This window comes from Camarhynchus parvulus, chromosome 3, assembly GCF_901933205.1.
Source record: "Camarhynchus parvulus chromosome 3, STF_HiC, whole genome shotgun sequence".
Taxonomy (NCBI): Eukaryota; Metazoa; Chordata; class Aves; order Passeriformes; family Thraupidae; genus Camarhynchus; species Camarhynchus parvulus.
This window is the reverse complement of record NC_044573.1, coordinates 107,021,497-107,036,062: the sequence shown is the minus strand read 5'-3', so window position 1 is coordinate 107,036,062 and position 14,566 is coordinate 107,021,497. Positions and strand designations below refer to the sequence as shown.

At 44.1% G+C, this 14,566-nt stretch overlaps 2 protein-coding genes across 2 annotated transcripts; one reads left to right on the top strand and one right to left on the bottom strand.

Moving 5' to 3' along the window:
• Window positions 1–2,209: 2,209 nt before the first annotated feature.
• On the bottom strand, window positions 2,210–11,269 carry PLA2G7 (phospholipase A2 group VII). Its single transcript, XM_030945853.1, has 11 exons — window positions 10,788–11,269; window positions 10,489–10,616; window positions 8,306–8,456; window positions 7,631–7,724; window positions 6,930–6,998; window positions 6,307–6,454; window positions 4,834–4,947; window positions 4,468–4,559; window positions 3,887–4,060; window positions 2,800–2,948; window positions 2,210–2,459 (listed from the first exon to the last, which is right to left on the bottom strand). Exons 1-11 carry the CDS (start codon window positions 11,179–11,181, stop codon window positions 2,356–2,358), a joined length of 1,617 nt encoding a protein of 538 aa, XP_030801713.1. The 5' UTR covers window positions 11,182–11,269; the 3' UTR covers window positions 2,210–2,355.
• A 55-nt stretch (window positions 11,270–11,324) lies between these two features.
• On the top strand, window positions 11,325–14,311 carry IMP3 (IMP U3 small nucleolar ribonucleoprotein 3). The gene has a single exon (XM_030945854.1). It carries the CDS (start codon window positions 11,384–11,386, stop codon window positions 11,939–11,941), a length of 558 nt encoding a protein of 185 aa, XP_030801714.1. The 5' UTR covers window positions 11,325–11,383; the 3' UTR covers window positions 11,942–14,311.
• The last annotated feature ends 255 nt before the right edge of the window (window positions 14,312–14,566 follow it).

Below are 14,566 nucleotides of genomic sequence, written 5' to 3'. Positions count from 1 at the left end.
ACCAAGTGGCACGTTGACCACATGAAACTGAATAAGTGCCTGTATATGAAATGTTCCCATGCAAATGTGTTTGTGGGAACAAAAATACCAGCAGAGCATTGAGTGGCTTATTTTTTCTACCTGACCAAATACCTGTCACTGCTGAACTTCCCTATAAAGAATAGTGTTGGCAGACTGTTACTTTCAGCTTGTTTTCTTACAGCTGTTGTTGCTAGACTGTTATTGTTAGCTTGTTTCTTATAGCTGTAATTTCCTAAATAAGAATTTGCCTCTTGACTGGCTTTTTTTTTTTTTTTGACTGGGGGGTGCACTGACTTGTAGGGAATTTTTGGTGGGTGGTTCTTCAACAGAAGTCTCTTGTGAGTTTCTTTATATGCTATTGTGTTGTACAGCACTGTTTCTGATGTTTGCTTTTGGAAAAGTTGCATTGTTAAGTGTTTTTTTCTCAAAAAAAAAAAAAAAATTGAGGGTATTTTTGGGGGGTAGGGGAGGTTTTTTTTTCTCCATAGGGGAACATAGTTGTTTTGGGTTGAAGTCTTGCATTTGCTGCTGTTCTAAAGCAATGGAAGAAGCTGGAATAAAGCTTTGCCTGGCATATACTGGTTTGTTTGTTTTAATGACTTGTGTCTGTTCCTGTGCAGAAGCCCAAATGCTGTGTGAGGGCTGTTCTGTAGTCACTGGTTGTGTTTTGACCCAAACCAGCTCTCTGGAGCACTGTGAGCTATGGTGAATGTTTTGAAACGTTAATTGTACTTAATTAATTGAACTTGGTGCAGTTGTACTAATGAAAGATGAAGCTTTTCCTATAAATATGAAGAAGACCCAATGGAATGGTTTTGCTGCCATGTGTGTGCAACATGCTGAGCTGTTTTAAGGACCTGCTGCTGTTTTAAGGAGGTCTCACCTTTTACTCTCCTCCTCAGGTGTTGAAAAGGGGGGTGCTATTTTATAGTGGTGTTCCATGTATAGCGTAGCTGCTCCCTCCTCTTCAGAAGCTGTGGATTTTTCATGCTGAAACAAGGACTTAGAAACCCAAGGTGGCTGATAGTGAATCTCACAGTAGATCTCAAGTGTTAGGGCTGACTCAGTAAGACAAACACATTTATTTGCTTAATAGAGACAATGCACGGCGCTAGGCTGGGGAGAATTTAATTAAGTTCTGAAAGACACATCTTAGGTGTTATTGCAATCTCATTTTAAGATCACAGATTATGTAAAATACTTAATTACACTGTTAATTTCTTAATTTGTTTACTTCAGTGGTTTTGTTTGTAACCTGATTTTGAAATGAACAGAATTTAGAAGACACCCTTCCATAGGGCAGCTTCAGGCAGTTCTGATCCAAAAAGGAGAGCCTAAAAGAAGGCCATCCAGGTGGCAGCTGACAGTCTTTGTCCAGGTACTACCACTGCTGTCTGTATCTGTCAGTGGGAGCCAACTGAGTCCCCTAGAGACCACTGTGAGTACCTGGAGAAAGCTGAGTGTCTGGGGAGTGTTTACTACCTGGCCAGACCTCAGGAGCTGAAGCAGTGCTAACAAGGACCATGTAAAGAGAGCTGGAGAGGTGCCACATTTGTATTTCCCCTGCAGTCCAACTGTGTGATAGTGGAAACACAGACAAGGGAGGAGCTGCTGGAGCTTTGCCCACGGGCACTTACAGTTGCTACTAGTGTGACCCAGGAAAGAGCTTTTGAGATATAAACATCATCCTCTACGTATGGCACTAAACACATCTTAGGTTTAAGTGGATTAAGCTCCTGTGAGGAGTCCTGTGTCTGGACTTCCTCTGCTGTCAGCTGAAATCCTTCCTGTAGCTTTTACTGTGACTTATTTTAACAAGACACAGTCTTGAAGACCACCCTCCACAGGCATCTCTTAACTCCCAACTGTTGTCAGAGCACAGCTGAAATACTTAGAATCTAAACAGGAAAGTGGTGGTTTGGGGTTTTTTTGGTTTTGTTTCTTTTCCCCTACCCTGCAGGAAAGGCTTGCTAGATGCAAACTGACATAAAGCTTGGTAAACGAACCTGTAGCTGAATTCCTTGGAGCTCAATCTGTCTTACTGCAAACTTGATTCTAGTCAAAACCAGAAAGAGCATTTAAATTATACCAAGTGATTTCCCCAAGCTGCTTACAAAGCAGAAGTTACCCTATTACAGTATTTCAGAGCATCCCACTAACTCATTTGAACAGAAACCTCTGTTTTTATGATTATGTAACTTAGTGCCTTTTTTTTTTCTTTTTGTTCCACACCCCAAAAGCTTTGTTGGTGTTTAATGCCACCACATGTCTCAGCAATGTCTGACCAATATTAGTGTCCTGATGTCCATGGCATACAATACTCCTTTGTATTCCTTACTCAGGTTCAGCTGGAGATGTGTCAATATTGGTTCCAGGAATAACATTGGGTCCTATGCCATCCACAAGAGAATCCCACTGATCAAAATCCTTCTTAAGACCTATAGGGCGGGGGAAAGAAAACAGGCGGCCATGAGTTAAGTAACCAGCTTTTTGTAAAATACACTGAATAATGAAATCAATTCAGCAAAGCAGGGAAGGAAAAATGTTTTAAGGAGGAAAAAATGATACTTCAGATTTTTTGTACCAGAACAAAATGTCAGTGATTTTCCTCTGAGTTGCCAAGATCACAAAAGTAACCGACAAACCTCTAGAAGTCTGACTTATTTTTTCCACTGACACACTTATTTTGATCTTGTTTTAAACTGAATAGTTATATAAAAAGCTTCACAGGAATGAAATGTTAGTCAACTTCATACTTTGCTTTAAACAGATACTTACTCAGATGTTTCTGTAGGAAGGCTAATGAAGCATGATTGCTGATATCAATAGCTTCATTTGGATCTATTTCTCCTTTTAATTTGAAAAATCTTGCAATGATTCCTCCGCTCACAAAGGTGAAATCAGGAAAACTCTGATGTACTGACCCCCTGCAAAGAGAAAAAATGATCAACAGGCTTGTAAGACTACATTAAATTGCCTGATTAAAAGATGCAAGACTTCAGTCAAACATCTTGTACTGTCTTTAAGAGAAGATAAAACAGGTTAATCTCACAAGCAAGATCAACAGGAAATTCTGCCCTAACCACAGAAGGGAGGAAGGTTTGTACATGCTTGCTCTAAGTCACTGCAACAGCAATAAAGAGTTGGTTTGGCAAAGCATCAAAATCAAGTTGTCTCCCTGCTCAGTGATGCAGGATAGAGCCATCCCTCCCCTGGCTGCAGAACTGCCCCCAGAAGGCTTTCAGTGCTCAAATGCAGGTGATGCACAGGGCTCAGCACAAAGCTAGTGCCCCAGGGCAGGAATGCACACCTTGGAGTGTCTTAAACTTGGGGTTCCTGGCTGCTTTGAGAGGTCTCTGTCCCTGCTGTAGGGGATGTATGGCTAATTTAAACGTACAAGACCTTTAAGATTATTAAATCCAACCATTAACCCAGCACTGCCATTCCTGCTCTAAACGATGTCCCTCAATGTCACATCTACATGTCTTTTAAACATCTTCAGAAATGGTGACTCCTCAACTTTCCCTAAACAGCCTGGTCCAATTCCTAACAACACTTTAAATGAAGAAATATTTCCTAATATCCAATCTGAACTGCCCCTGGTATGACTTGAGGACATTTCTTGTTCCCTGGGAGAAGAGCATGACCCCTCACCTGGTTCCACCCTCCGGTCAGGGAGCTGTAGAGTGAGGAGGTCCCTCTGAGCCTCCTTTTCTCCAGGCTAAACATCTCCAGCTCCCACGGCTCCTCTTTCTCCTCAGACTTGTGCTCTAGGGACTGTCTGTCTGTCTGCAATTACCTGTAACTGCACAGCTCCAACAAGAGCTTCACCCATGGACAGAAATTATGGCTCCTAAGCACTTACTTGATAGTGATCATTTTCTTGTTTGTGTCATTAGAGATGAGCTTCTTAATCTTTAAGATGTTCTCAGCCCACTGGAATTTTTCAGAGTTGATAAAAAGCAGCGGCTGCTGGACGCTGTTTTGGTAAATGTCATCACCTACAGGAAGCATCCATACATCGAGGGCAATGCCACACCTGCCAAAAACATCTGCATATTGGCACAGAAGCAGAAAGCTTGGAAGTTCTGAGCATGCTTTAAGTTGCAAGAGACATGGGAAAGAGAAAATCTTTCTGATACTGAACAGGTAAATGAATCACTTTGTTTCATAATTATCTCTACTCTGGGGGAAGAGAGTTAGTCCATTCTTTCCATATGTTGGTCTCCACTGACTGCAGGGTCCCACATATCATGATATAATAAGATGCAGCTGTTCTGTTCCACCATATCCCCACACTTGGAAAAAGCATGGCTGGAGAAAGCAAGACCTGCCAAACAATGCTCTTCTTCAGGAGTCAATTAGTAGTTGGGGGATCCTAGGTAAAGTGCCCTGCTCCAGACCTCTCAAGTGCCAAATGTCTCTGGCCTTGTTTTGCATACTTACCTAAATCTTATTTCTTTGCTGAGACTTTCAATAACTGTAGCACCACCAAAAGAGTGTCCCATCACAGCTATTCTGCTAGTATCAACAGAATCCTGTCAAAAAAATCCAGGTGCTGTAAGAGATTTTCTTCCCAAACTTACATTTTTAAAGGGAATAATTTTTTTAGGCATTAGATCCTACTGAAGTAGGAAGAGCATAATTTCAGCTCTATTACTCTCTATCCAGCTTTGGATGACCTGAGAATATTTTCAGAGATCTACACAGTAATCTTCAGAATACTTTACATGAACTAGTTTAGAAATGGAAGGGGGAAATCAGAAGCATTATTAGGTGTTTAACAAAATGCAGGTGGCACCTTCTACTCACCTTTAGGCTGTTCCAGTCAAAGTCTGAATGTAATACATTCGTTACTTCCTCTCCTGAATTGATTTTAAGAATGAGATTGAGAGCTTTGATACACTCCTGTGCTCTTTGCTGCACCTGGGGAGACAGAGAGGTTGGGGGAGAGCAGTGGAAGGAATCATCAGACAACTGCCAGGCTTAAGAGTCCCTTGGACACAAGAGTTACTCTGATAGTTTTCCCCCACTATTCTGAACTGCAGAATGGAGCCATCTGACAAACAACAAAATTTATCCCTGTAATATGCATCAAAGGCCTTCAACTCCATCCCGTCACTGCTTAAGAAAAGGGGTTGTTGGGATGTACAAAGGCTTAAGTTGCAAAACTCCAAGGAAGGCTGACTCACTGATGCTTCTCAGGCTCACCTGGATGAGCAAATGTCATTCTATCACTGCCCCATCACACAATAGCCTTGAAACTGTCTTTGCATTGGATAAACCATACTAAGAAAAAGTGAAGCCCATCCAATTTTTTTATATATACTCATCCTTGAAAACTGTAGTGAAGCTGTTGCAAAAAAGGATTTTCATTGTTCCATAAGAACAGTTTTTAACTGGTATGTCAGTAAAAGAAAAGCTTCACAAAGAACGAAGGAATAGTAGTGATCTTGGGAACCACAGTGTGTAGGCAGCCAACAAGATGTCTGTGCATCACTAAATTTCAAATAAATCCCAATCTCCTGACTTCTCTACTTGTGAAATTTGCAGACAACAGCTTCTGAAGGTTATTTCCAAGCTCAGACATTACACATTGACACTCACAGGTAGGACATTGTACTCATCCAGGAAATGACTCTTGTACTATTGTCTGTATGGCCCAGGGAGATAAAGAGAAGCATCTCCCTGGCTAAGTTTTCATTAGCTGGAAAAACCACTCACATATTTTAAAGGTCAAGTGTATGCCTGGAAGAGCTTGTCAGTATGACCACATTACATCCAGCTTGGATACTGCTTATAATAAATTGGAAGTCTGCACTGTTTACATTGCTAAAAAACATCTTCAAGTGCGGTAAGGACTATAAAGCAAACATCCCACTCAGAGCAGCCATGATTCATCATTCCATAGAACAGTAAACAAAAGCTAATGCAAGCCTAAGGCCACACAAACACTTGAGCTCAACTCTGAGTCACTTTTAGGCTGGGCTGGACAGCAAAAGTGTAAGAGACAGAAAAGAAACAGAAAGTTGAGTGGAACCAGAAGAGAAACAGATGACTCAGCTCAAGAGTGCAACTTCAAGAAAAAGCTTTGTTGAGGGAGCAGCTTATGCTCTGAAGAAAGCTACTGTTGGCTGTTCTACCTTAAGGGGCACAGGACTCGATCAATTTTTGTATCTCCCCAAGCCATGGCAGAAGACTGCTCCCCTGCCAAGGGTAGACTCTGCTAGCCCTAAACACAGCCCTCCTGCCACACTTCCCAGAGCACAGAGCCAGCCCAGGCACCTGCTTATGGCGCAAGCAACGCTCCTCTTCTCCAGTTTTCAGTTTCCTGTAGTAGATCCACTCCTTCTCCATGTTAGGTGGACACTCTTCCTGTGACTCAGAAACGGACCTTCTTTTACAATAATATGTGGCTGAAGCAGATTCATCTCTGTAATACCAAGAGAAGGTTATTTCTGGTTATACAGACAATAGTACATTTGGTTTGAGATGAAGTCAGCAAAAGTTTTAGATTTCACTCATCTGAAGAGATTCAGCTATCAACCAGTGCTGCTGCAAGTCTGCTACACAGACTTTCTAAATAATACAATAACCCCACCAAAACTCCCATCTCCTCTATATTCTTCACCTACTTTATATTCTAACAAAAAGAGTGAAACAAATAGCATATCTGAAGAATGACAAATTATATCTACCCCAAGACTTTTCATTCTTGGGCTTATCTAAACAAAAGTCCCTTTGTTTGGAGAAGACTTGAGCTATGGGCAGTGTGGGCAGGGCTGAAAAAGAGACATTAGTTTTTCTTTTTTAAAAAAATCCAGAAGTTCTTCTTTAGAATAAATAACATTCTGTCAATGTGAGAAAGTTGCTTTCCATCAGAACTCCAAAATGCACAGCACACTCACCTGTGCTCCACAGCAGCCACTATAAAGCCCTGAGAAGCCATCTCTATGCAAATAGCAGAATAGATTGTCCTGCAATAAAAACCACACTCTGGTGAGATGTCATTCTTTAAATTTCATTGCTCTTTAAATGCTGACCACACTAGGTATGCACTAGTCTCCACTCAGTATTTCTTCTCTTTGAATTTGCTACCCAGCAGAGCAAGATTTCTTGCCAGGCACCAAAGCTTGTTCACAAACTTTGGTACTGTTTTACTGTCTGTTCAGAAAGGAAGATGCCACTGATTTTTAATAAGTAGCACACACAGCACTTTGCATCTTCAAAGAGCTGTCCAAAAATCAACCAGCTAATCTTCACAACATCCTTATGGGCTGGTAAATATCTTCCCCTCCCTCATAACAAAGGTAAAACACAAATGGAGTTCTGAGCAACCTGGTGTAGGGGAAGCTGTCCCTGCCCACAGCAGTGATGATCTTTAAAGGCCCCTTCCAACCCAGGCTGTTCCATTATTCTGTGACCAACCACACACCAGCCCTGCTGTTGTTTCAGTGGGACCATAATGACACATGGCAGCCTGTTCTTCAAATCTGTTTCAGCTCCACAAGGATCTCACCCCCCTATCTGAAATCTGTTCAGAACCATCCTTGGAGACTGCTCTCTCCATAGACAACAAAACCAGTTTATCAACAAACTGCAAAATTACCGAAATGCTCCAAGTCCATGGGAAAAAACAAGAAGTGGGTATTTTTCTCCTGGCTTAAAAGCAGCATTTGACTTTGCAGGACAGGTCACTGAACCTAAATAAAAATGGGAGTGTACGTCATTATTACTGGAATGAGAGAAGGCATTTGTTCCTGTGGAAAAGATCCCAAGAATGTAGTGATCACTAATATCAGAGTAATCACCTAAAGATAAGGTGCCAAGACTCATCTTTAAAATAGAAAGCAAATATGGATCTGATTCTGAAAATACGTTCTACTTGGCAGAAGATACTTGTCTTCTCCCATCCACAGCCTGGCACAAGGTCTACATATTTCTTAAATCTTCATAGTCAGGCATCCAGGTCTTGCTGATATTCAGACCTTAGGATCTCTCTGACCTTTGTATATTTGCACATTTTCTTGTGGGATTTGAATCGCAACACACAGGTGCAGCTGATCTAGAGCAAACTGCCCAGACACTTCACACTTCCATCCACAGCAGTCAGGGACTGCCTGAGAGCTGGGGTCACATTCAGCACTCTCACTACACAAACCCATCCCACAAAACCACACTTTTTAACTAAAAACTCTTTTTCAGCCCTGCAGCAGTAACACCCTACTCATGGAGCATGGAGGCAGTGACAAGAATAAAGGAATAAAACCAGAAGGAGTCTTACCAACATAGTAATGGAAAAGCCTTTCTCCTACAACTCGGTACATATTAAGGAAGTCAGAGAGTCCCTGATAGTATTCTTTGTCTGGAATCCATCGTGCCTCTTCGATATCTGTGGCATCATATGCTGGATAATAGAGGCGCAAAAAGCTTCCCTGGGATTAGGAAAAAAAATTTAAAAAAAGGAATATTGGTATTTATTTCTATATGGCTGAGAAAATGGAAGATTAAAACATTTATAGAATGCAGTTCAAGAGAATGATGAGAATATCAGAAGAAAATTGTTATCATATACAGGCTTTGATGCCAATCCTATGTCAGAATCTTCCTGTGCCTACAATGAATTTAAAGTAACATGATACTCATCATCAGAGCATGTGTGGAGATACACATCACCTTCTCTAGGCTAGCTTAAGGCTTATTAGAAATGCTTCATTTAATTAAATTAATTATTACAAACACTCACTACTTATTTGCTCAATCCAGCATCTTGCTGGATCTTTTCTTCCGTCTTCTTCACTGGGAATGGTTTGATGATGTGTTTTGTTAAGTTTTATAGGGCTGACTGTCAAAGGGGTGAATGAAGATGACCTGAGAGCTGGAGCACCTCTCCAAGCATGACAGGCTGAGAGAGCTGGGGCCATTCCGCCTGGAGAAAATAAGGCTCTCTAACGTGGCTGTAGTGTTCCTGCCTAAACTGAGCAGAGGTTGTCAGCAAAGCCCTTGGGCAGATGCACAGCAAGGGAGAACAATACATTGCTCTTCCGCCTCATCAAGATGTTCACAAGTCTCTTGTGATCCATCTTTCTAAACACAACTTTGTTAGCCTGTGTTTCATCTGCCTCTGTTTCTTAACACCAGTTCAAATCTCTTACTGTCTACATTCCAGGTACCCCAGGAAAGGACCCAAGCTTTCCACACTCTCAGGGACCTTCCATACCTCCTTGTCAGTCTTTTTCCTTCACAGACAGCAGCAATGTACCAATGCACACCACAAAGCAGACCCCCCAGAAGATGAACTGTGTGCAGTTTGCATTCTTATTTCCTGGTTTGCAAAGCAATTTGCAACACCCCGTTCAAATTCACTGTCTTGCTTCAGCCCTACTTTTGGTTTAGCAAGTTACAATCAAATATAAATAAACATGAGCTTTGAAATAAAGCCCAATTTCTTGAACACTAATTTATCAGTTCACCAGAAGTTTGTTTAATGAAGCTTGTTTCTATTCACTTATCAAACTTAAATCAACCTTTGACACAGAGACCATTGTGGAAGAACTTTCCTCCACATTGCTACTGATATCAACTTGATCTCAGAACAGTCTCAGTGAACCTCCCCAATGACTAACTGATTACCAGAAAGGGGAAGAAGTTCATTATTTATCCCTGAGAGAACTGCAGTTGTTCATAATGCTTATGTAAAAAAATTCACATGGCCTGACTGCAAAGAGAAACTCATAACTTCTCTGTACTGATACAGAGTAAGCTCAGTAAAGGAAAGCATGCGAACTATTACAAACTGATCTCAAGTTCCACTCCATCTGGCTACTCTGCGGAGTAAAATCACAGTGTAAATGCAGGTGTATTCTCTCAAAGGCAAGAGGATTTGAAATGGAAACTCACAAGGAAGCTCATTACTTGTCTGGTCAACGCCCCTGTCTCATTATTGTGGCTTCTCACTGTGCTTACCTCTTGCAAAATTGACATCCTGTTCATCTTCAGTGAGATAAAATCTCAATAGACATCTCGTCTCTTACCCTGCAGCTGAAACACTACATAGGCTCATCTCCCAGCCCTGCCAAATCCTGTTGAGATCTTTGTGATGAGAACAGGCACAGTCACAGAGACTGCATGTGGAGTCTCCTCAGGAGCCCAGCACAGGAAGCAGCAGTGGGGTGCTTGGGAAGATCCCCCTGGGTCTCAGGAGGACACAGTTTCTTTGCAGTATCTTTTGTAGGAGAGTCAAAAAGGCAAGGACATTAGAAGAGGGAGAAATTGGCCATGGGAAAGGCTTGCTGGTTACATCCATCTGGTAAATGCTCAGCACACATCCTACACTAGGATGGAGAGGATAGAAAGCTCAGCTGTGAGTGTCAGCATGGAGCACACAGGTAAGACCTTCTGCTTTAAAACTGCAGCCAGTTGTTTCACTAACATTGTGGCTTAAATCCAAACAGTTGAGAGCTTTACCTCAACTGCATTTTCTGTCATCAGGTCTGTACATCCAACTGAGTGTGGTCCCTTTCCTTCAGGGATCCTGTAAAACTTCTCAGTGCTGTTGGTGCTCCACATTTCTATTGGTGCCTTCACCGATGAATCTGGGGGAAAAAACAAAAGCAAATCAAGAGACCACCATGGCCTCTGTGAGCAGATCACCCACACTGAAACAAATCCAGCACGCTGAAAATCCAGAATTAGGAAAATGAAGATTGAGCCAATACAGAAATCTGCTCGTAAGAAACAAAGAAATCCCGAATTGTCAACCTGACCTGTTTTACTGGGGATTTTCCTTGTTGTATCCTGAATCCCAAGAAGGAGACAGCACGGTGCACTTACAGAAAAGTGCGATGAAATCTTTGGCTGGCGAGGCCGCGGCGGCACTCGGGAGATCTGCGGTGCTACGAACCGCACAGAGGGAGGATTCTGCTGCTCCTCGAGGAAAACCGGCCTGTGCATCAGGGGGAGCGGGATGTCACAGAGAAACACAACGCCGCTGCCATTTTTCCAGAAGGAATGACGAATCCCAAGCTCGGCCCCTGGCGAGACAAGGTCGGGCTGTCCGTGCCGGAGCGGGTGTCGGGGCGGTGCGGTCGTACCTGGGGTGACCCCTCCGCGCCGGGCTGGCCCCGGCGATGCGCAGAGCGCGGGGGAAAGCAGCCGCATCCCGGGCTGGGCTCTATCTGCCGCTTTCTCCTTGGGGAAGGAGACACGGAGCCATCCTTCTCCCGGTACCCCGCCGCCCGGGGCGGGGCTCCCAGTGCGATGTCACTGCTGCTCCTCCCCGGAAAAGCCGCGGGGCCCGCGGCCGCTCCGCCCCGGAAAAATCCCTCTGAGGCGCGGCGCGGCGCATCCCGGTCCCGCGAAGATGGTGCGGAAACTGAAGTACCACGAGCAGAAGCTGCTGCGGCGGCTGGACCTGGTGAACTGGGAGGCGTCGGGCGGGAACTTGGCGGAGGTGCGGGCGCTGCGGCGGTACCGGGTGGGCCGGCGGGAGGACTACGTGCAGTACAAGGCGCTGGCCCGCGCCGTGCGCGCCCTGGCGCGGCGGCTCCGCGACCTGGGCCCGGCCAGCGCCGCCTTCCGCGCCCGGTGCGCCGCCGCGCTGTTGGAGAAGCTCTACGGGCTGGGGCTGGTGAACAGCCGGCAGTCGCTGGCCGTCTGCGAGAGCCTCTCGGCCGCCGCCTTCTGCCGCCGGCGCCTGCCCTGCCTGCTGGTGAAGCTGCGCATGGCGCAGAACCTGCGCCACGCCGTCACGTTCGTGGAGCAGGGGCACGTCCGCGTGGGGCCCGAGGTGGTGACAGACCCCGCGCTCCTCGTGCCCCGCGCCGTCGAGGACTTCATCACCTGGGTGGACGCGTCGCGCCTGCGGCAGAAGGTGCTCGACTACAACCAGGAGCGTGACGACTTCGACCTGGCCGCCTAGGGCTGCCCTGCCTCACAGGACATGCTCACCGATAACACCACCACGGGATATTCACACACCTGCAAAGGGAGCCAGAAGGAAACTGTGCGCTTCCAGTGTCGTATTGATCTGCTCCTGGCTCCCTTTCACAGGTGATGGTTCCATTCATCCATTCAGAGGAACAACCTTTACACATCCACTGCTTCAAGAATATATCCAGTGGCCCAGCTCCATCATCATCCCTGGCATGCTGTCCTGGTTTAGGTCAATTTTTTCTTCTCTCCCCCTTTGCTCTCAGATCTAGTTTTAAAGGTGCAGAACTTATTTCTGGGCTAAAGTGACAGATGGGGATACCAGAATCACCCCAGGACACAGCTCCATCATCATGCCCAGCTCCCTCATCCTTAAAAGTGCGTCTCCATCATCCTTACATCCCATAAAGCAAAAGTGCTTGGAAAAGTCTCTGCCCAGTCGCAGGAGAGGATTCAGGCTTAAGTGCTTGGCAGCTTAACAGCAGCTGCTGGAATGGGTTTTAAGCCAAGACGAGTGGCTGTTTTAAGACTGAATTTAGCTGCTTCACTGCTCTTTTTCCAAGAGGTTGTCGTGGTTCCTCCTTCGGCTGTTGAACGCGCAGGAATCAGAGTTACTTCTGGAAGGATTTTCCTTTGATATCAAGGAACAAGGAGGGGATTTCTGGGGGTCAGCAGTAAACAAGAAGGCCAAATACCATGTTTCTGAAACTGTTTGAAGTTTTAGCCAAAAACAATTAAAAACAAAACAAAAAACCATTGTCATGTGAAGTGTGAAGGGATGTTTGATGCTTTGAGTTGTGTCTTTGCTGTGTGGGGTTCCAGATGACCATTAGGCATAATTTGTGATCCATCAGGATCTAACTGGGGAGGTGTTGGAGCAAAAGCTGATCTAACCATAACTGCAGATTTAGGTGAACTTTTGCATGAAGCACATTAGCTAGGAGCTGTTAGGAACTTTGTTCCCTTTTGATAAAAAAAGCAGAAAAACAAAAATAAAACTGTTGGTTTTTTTTTAGTTGGTGAAGAAATGTATGGACTGCTTTATGATATAGTTTCTCTGAGCTTATTCTGATTTTTAAGTGGTCCAGTAACCCATTTGCCACCTTTCTGAACTTTTTTTTAATTTAAGTTTTTATGTAACTTACGTAAGTCTGGGGTTTTTTTATAGCTAGAAGGCTATTGCTGAGTTGTAACATGTTTATCCTAGGAATGCTCTCTTTCCCTTACCCGAGGCTATGAAAGGATTTGGCAGTAGGTTTAGGAACAGAGCTGTGACTGTCCATCCCAAATTCAAAGAGCTGGAGGAGTGCAGCTACTGTCAAAGCTCTGGATGTGGATCCCTTAGTGTGGCTTTTTTGAACAGAAAAAGTGTTCAGGTGAGATATGTTTTGAACGTATTGCACGATCACAATCTGTCACCAAATATTATATCAGGTTTTTATAAGGCAAACAGAATGTTTACATTTCTTCCCAGTCTCATAAGCCAGCTGTATTAAGCAGAGCAATTATTAAAGCAATAATAGGTATTAAGAAAAAGACACTAAATGGGTGGATAAACCATTTGCCTACTACTGCTGTTTGTACTTGAATTTATTTCAGTAACCATAACCTCAGCAACATCTTAACCTTTTTCTTAGAGCATGCATCTTGCTTATGGTAAGAAATGCAGACTGAAAAAAGTTTCGCACCTGACACCTGACTTTTAAACACCTTCCCAGCTTCCCTTTCCTCTAGAACAGTGACACCATTTCTTGGGAAATTTAGAAGGTGCCTTATTCAGGTGCAGGTTAAAGCAGTGTTTCTGCTGTGCTTAACTCTTTTGGGGGAATTTAAGTTACAGCACAGTGACTGTGCAGGGCATTTTACTACTGAGATGCTGAACTCCTGCTTTGCCCCATGTGTCCAGCCCTTGGAGGAACTGCAGAAAAGGAAATAAGGAAATAGCAAACCTCCAGCCTGTCAGCCTCTGCAGTTTATATCATCAGCCCATTCCTTTTTTATGAAACCTACTTTTTATCATTCATCTGTGCACCTTCAGCATCTGTAGCAGAAGAGAAATGCCCTGTAGACTATTAAGCAGTGGGAATTGATTTCCCTAGAAATATGTGGGATAATAGCATCCATCACCCCTGCTCTCCCTCCTATGGTACTGGAAATCAAATTCTTATGTTCTCTAAGAAATCAGGCTGTGTGTTTATATGTCTGTGTGCTTTAAGTCTGGAATTTCTTAGCTGTGCTGGTTGTGCAGTAGCTGAGACCTGAGATGAGTGTCCTGCTCCTCAGTTTTTAGCACCTCACACATCCCTGACCAGAGCTGGGTCCGCTTCAAGTACAATAAACAGATAAAATGGAAGTTCCAGCAGCACAGCCTGCTGATGATGACAACCAGGGAAATAATGGCTTCCTTCCTTGTGTTCCATGGTGATTTTGCCTTTAGTTCCTGGGTTTGGGTTTGTTTTCCAGAGCTGACATGCTGTGGCTGCTGCTGGGTGGCTCCTGCAGCAGTTCTGGAGCTGGGGATTGAAAGGGCACAGGAAGCAGCTCCTACAGCCTTTCCCAACACTTGGATAAACATGGAGGCTTTGTTAAATTCCAAGGCTGATCCAATGTCAGT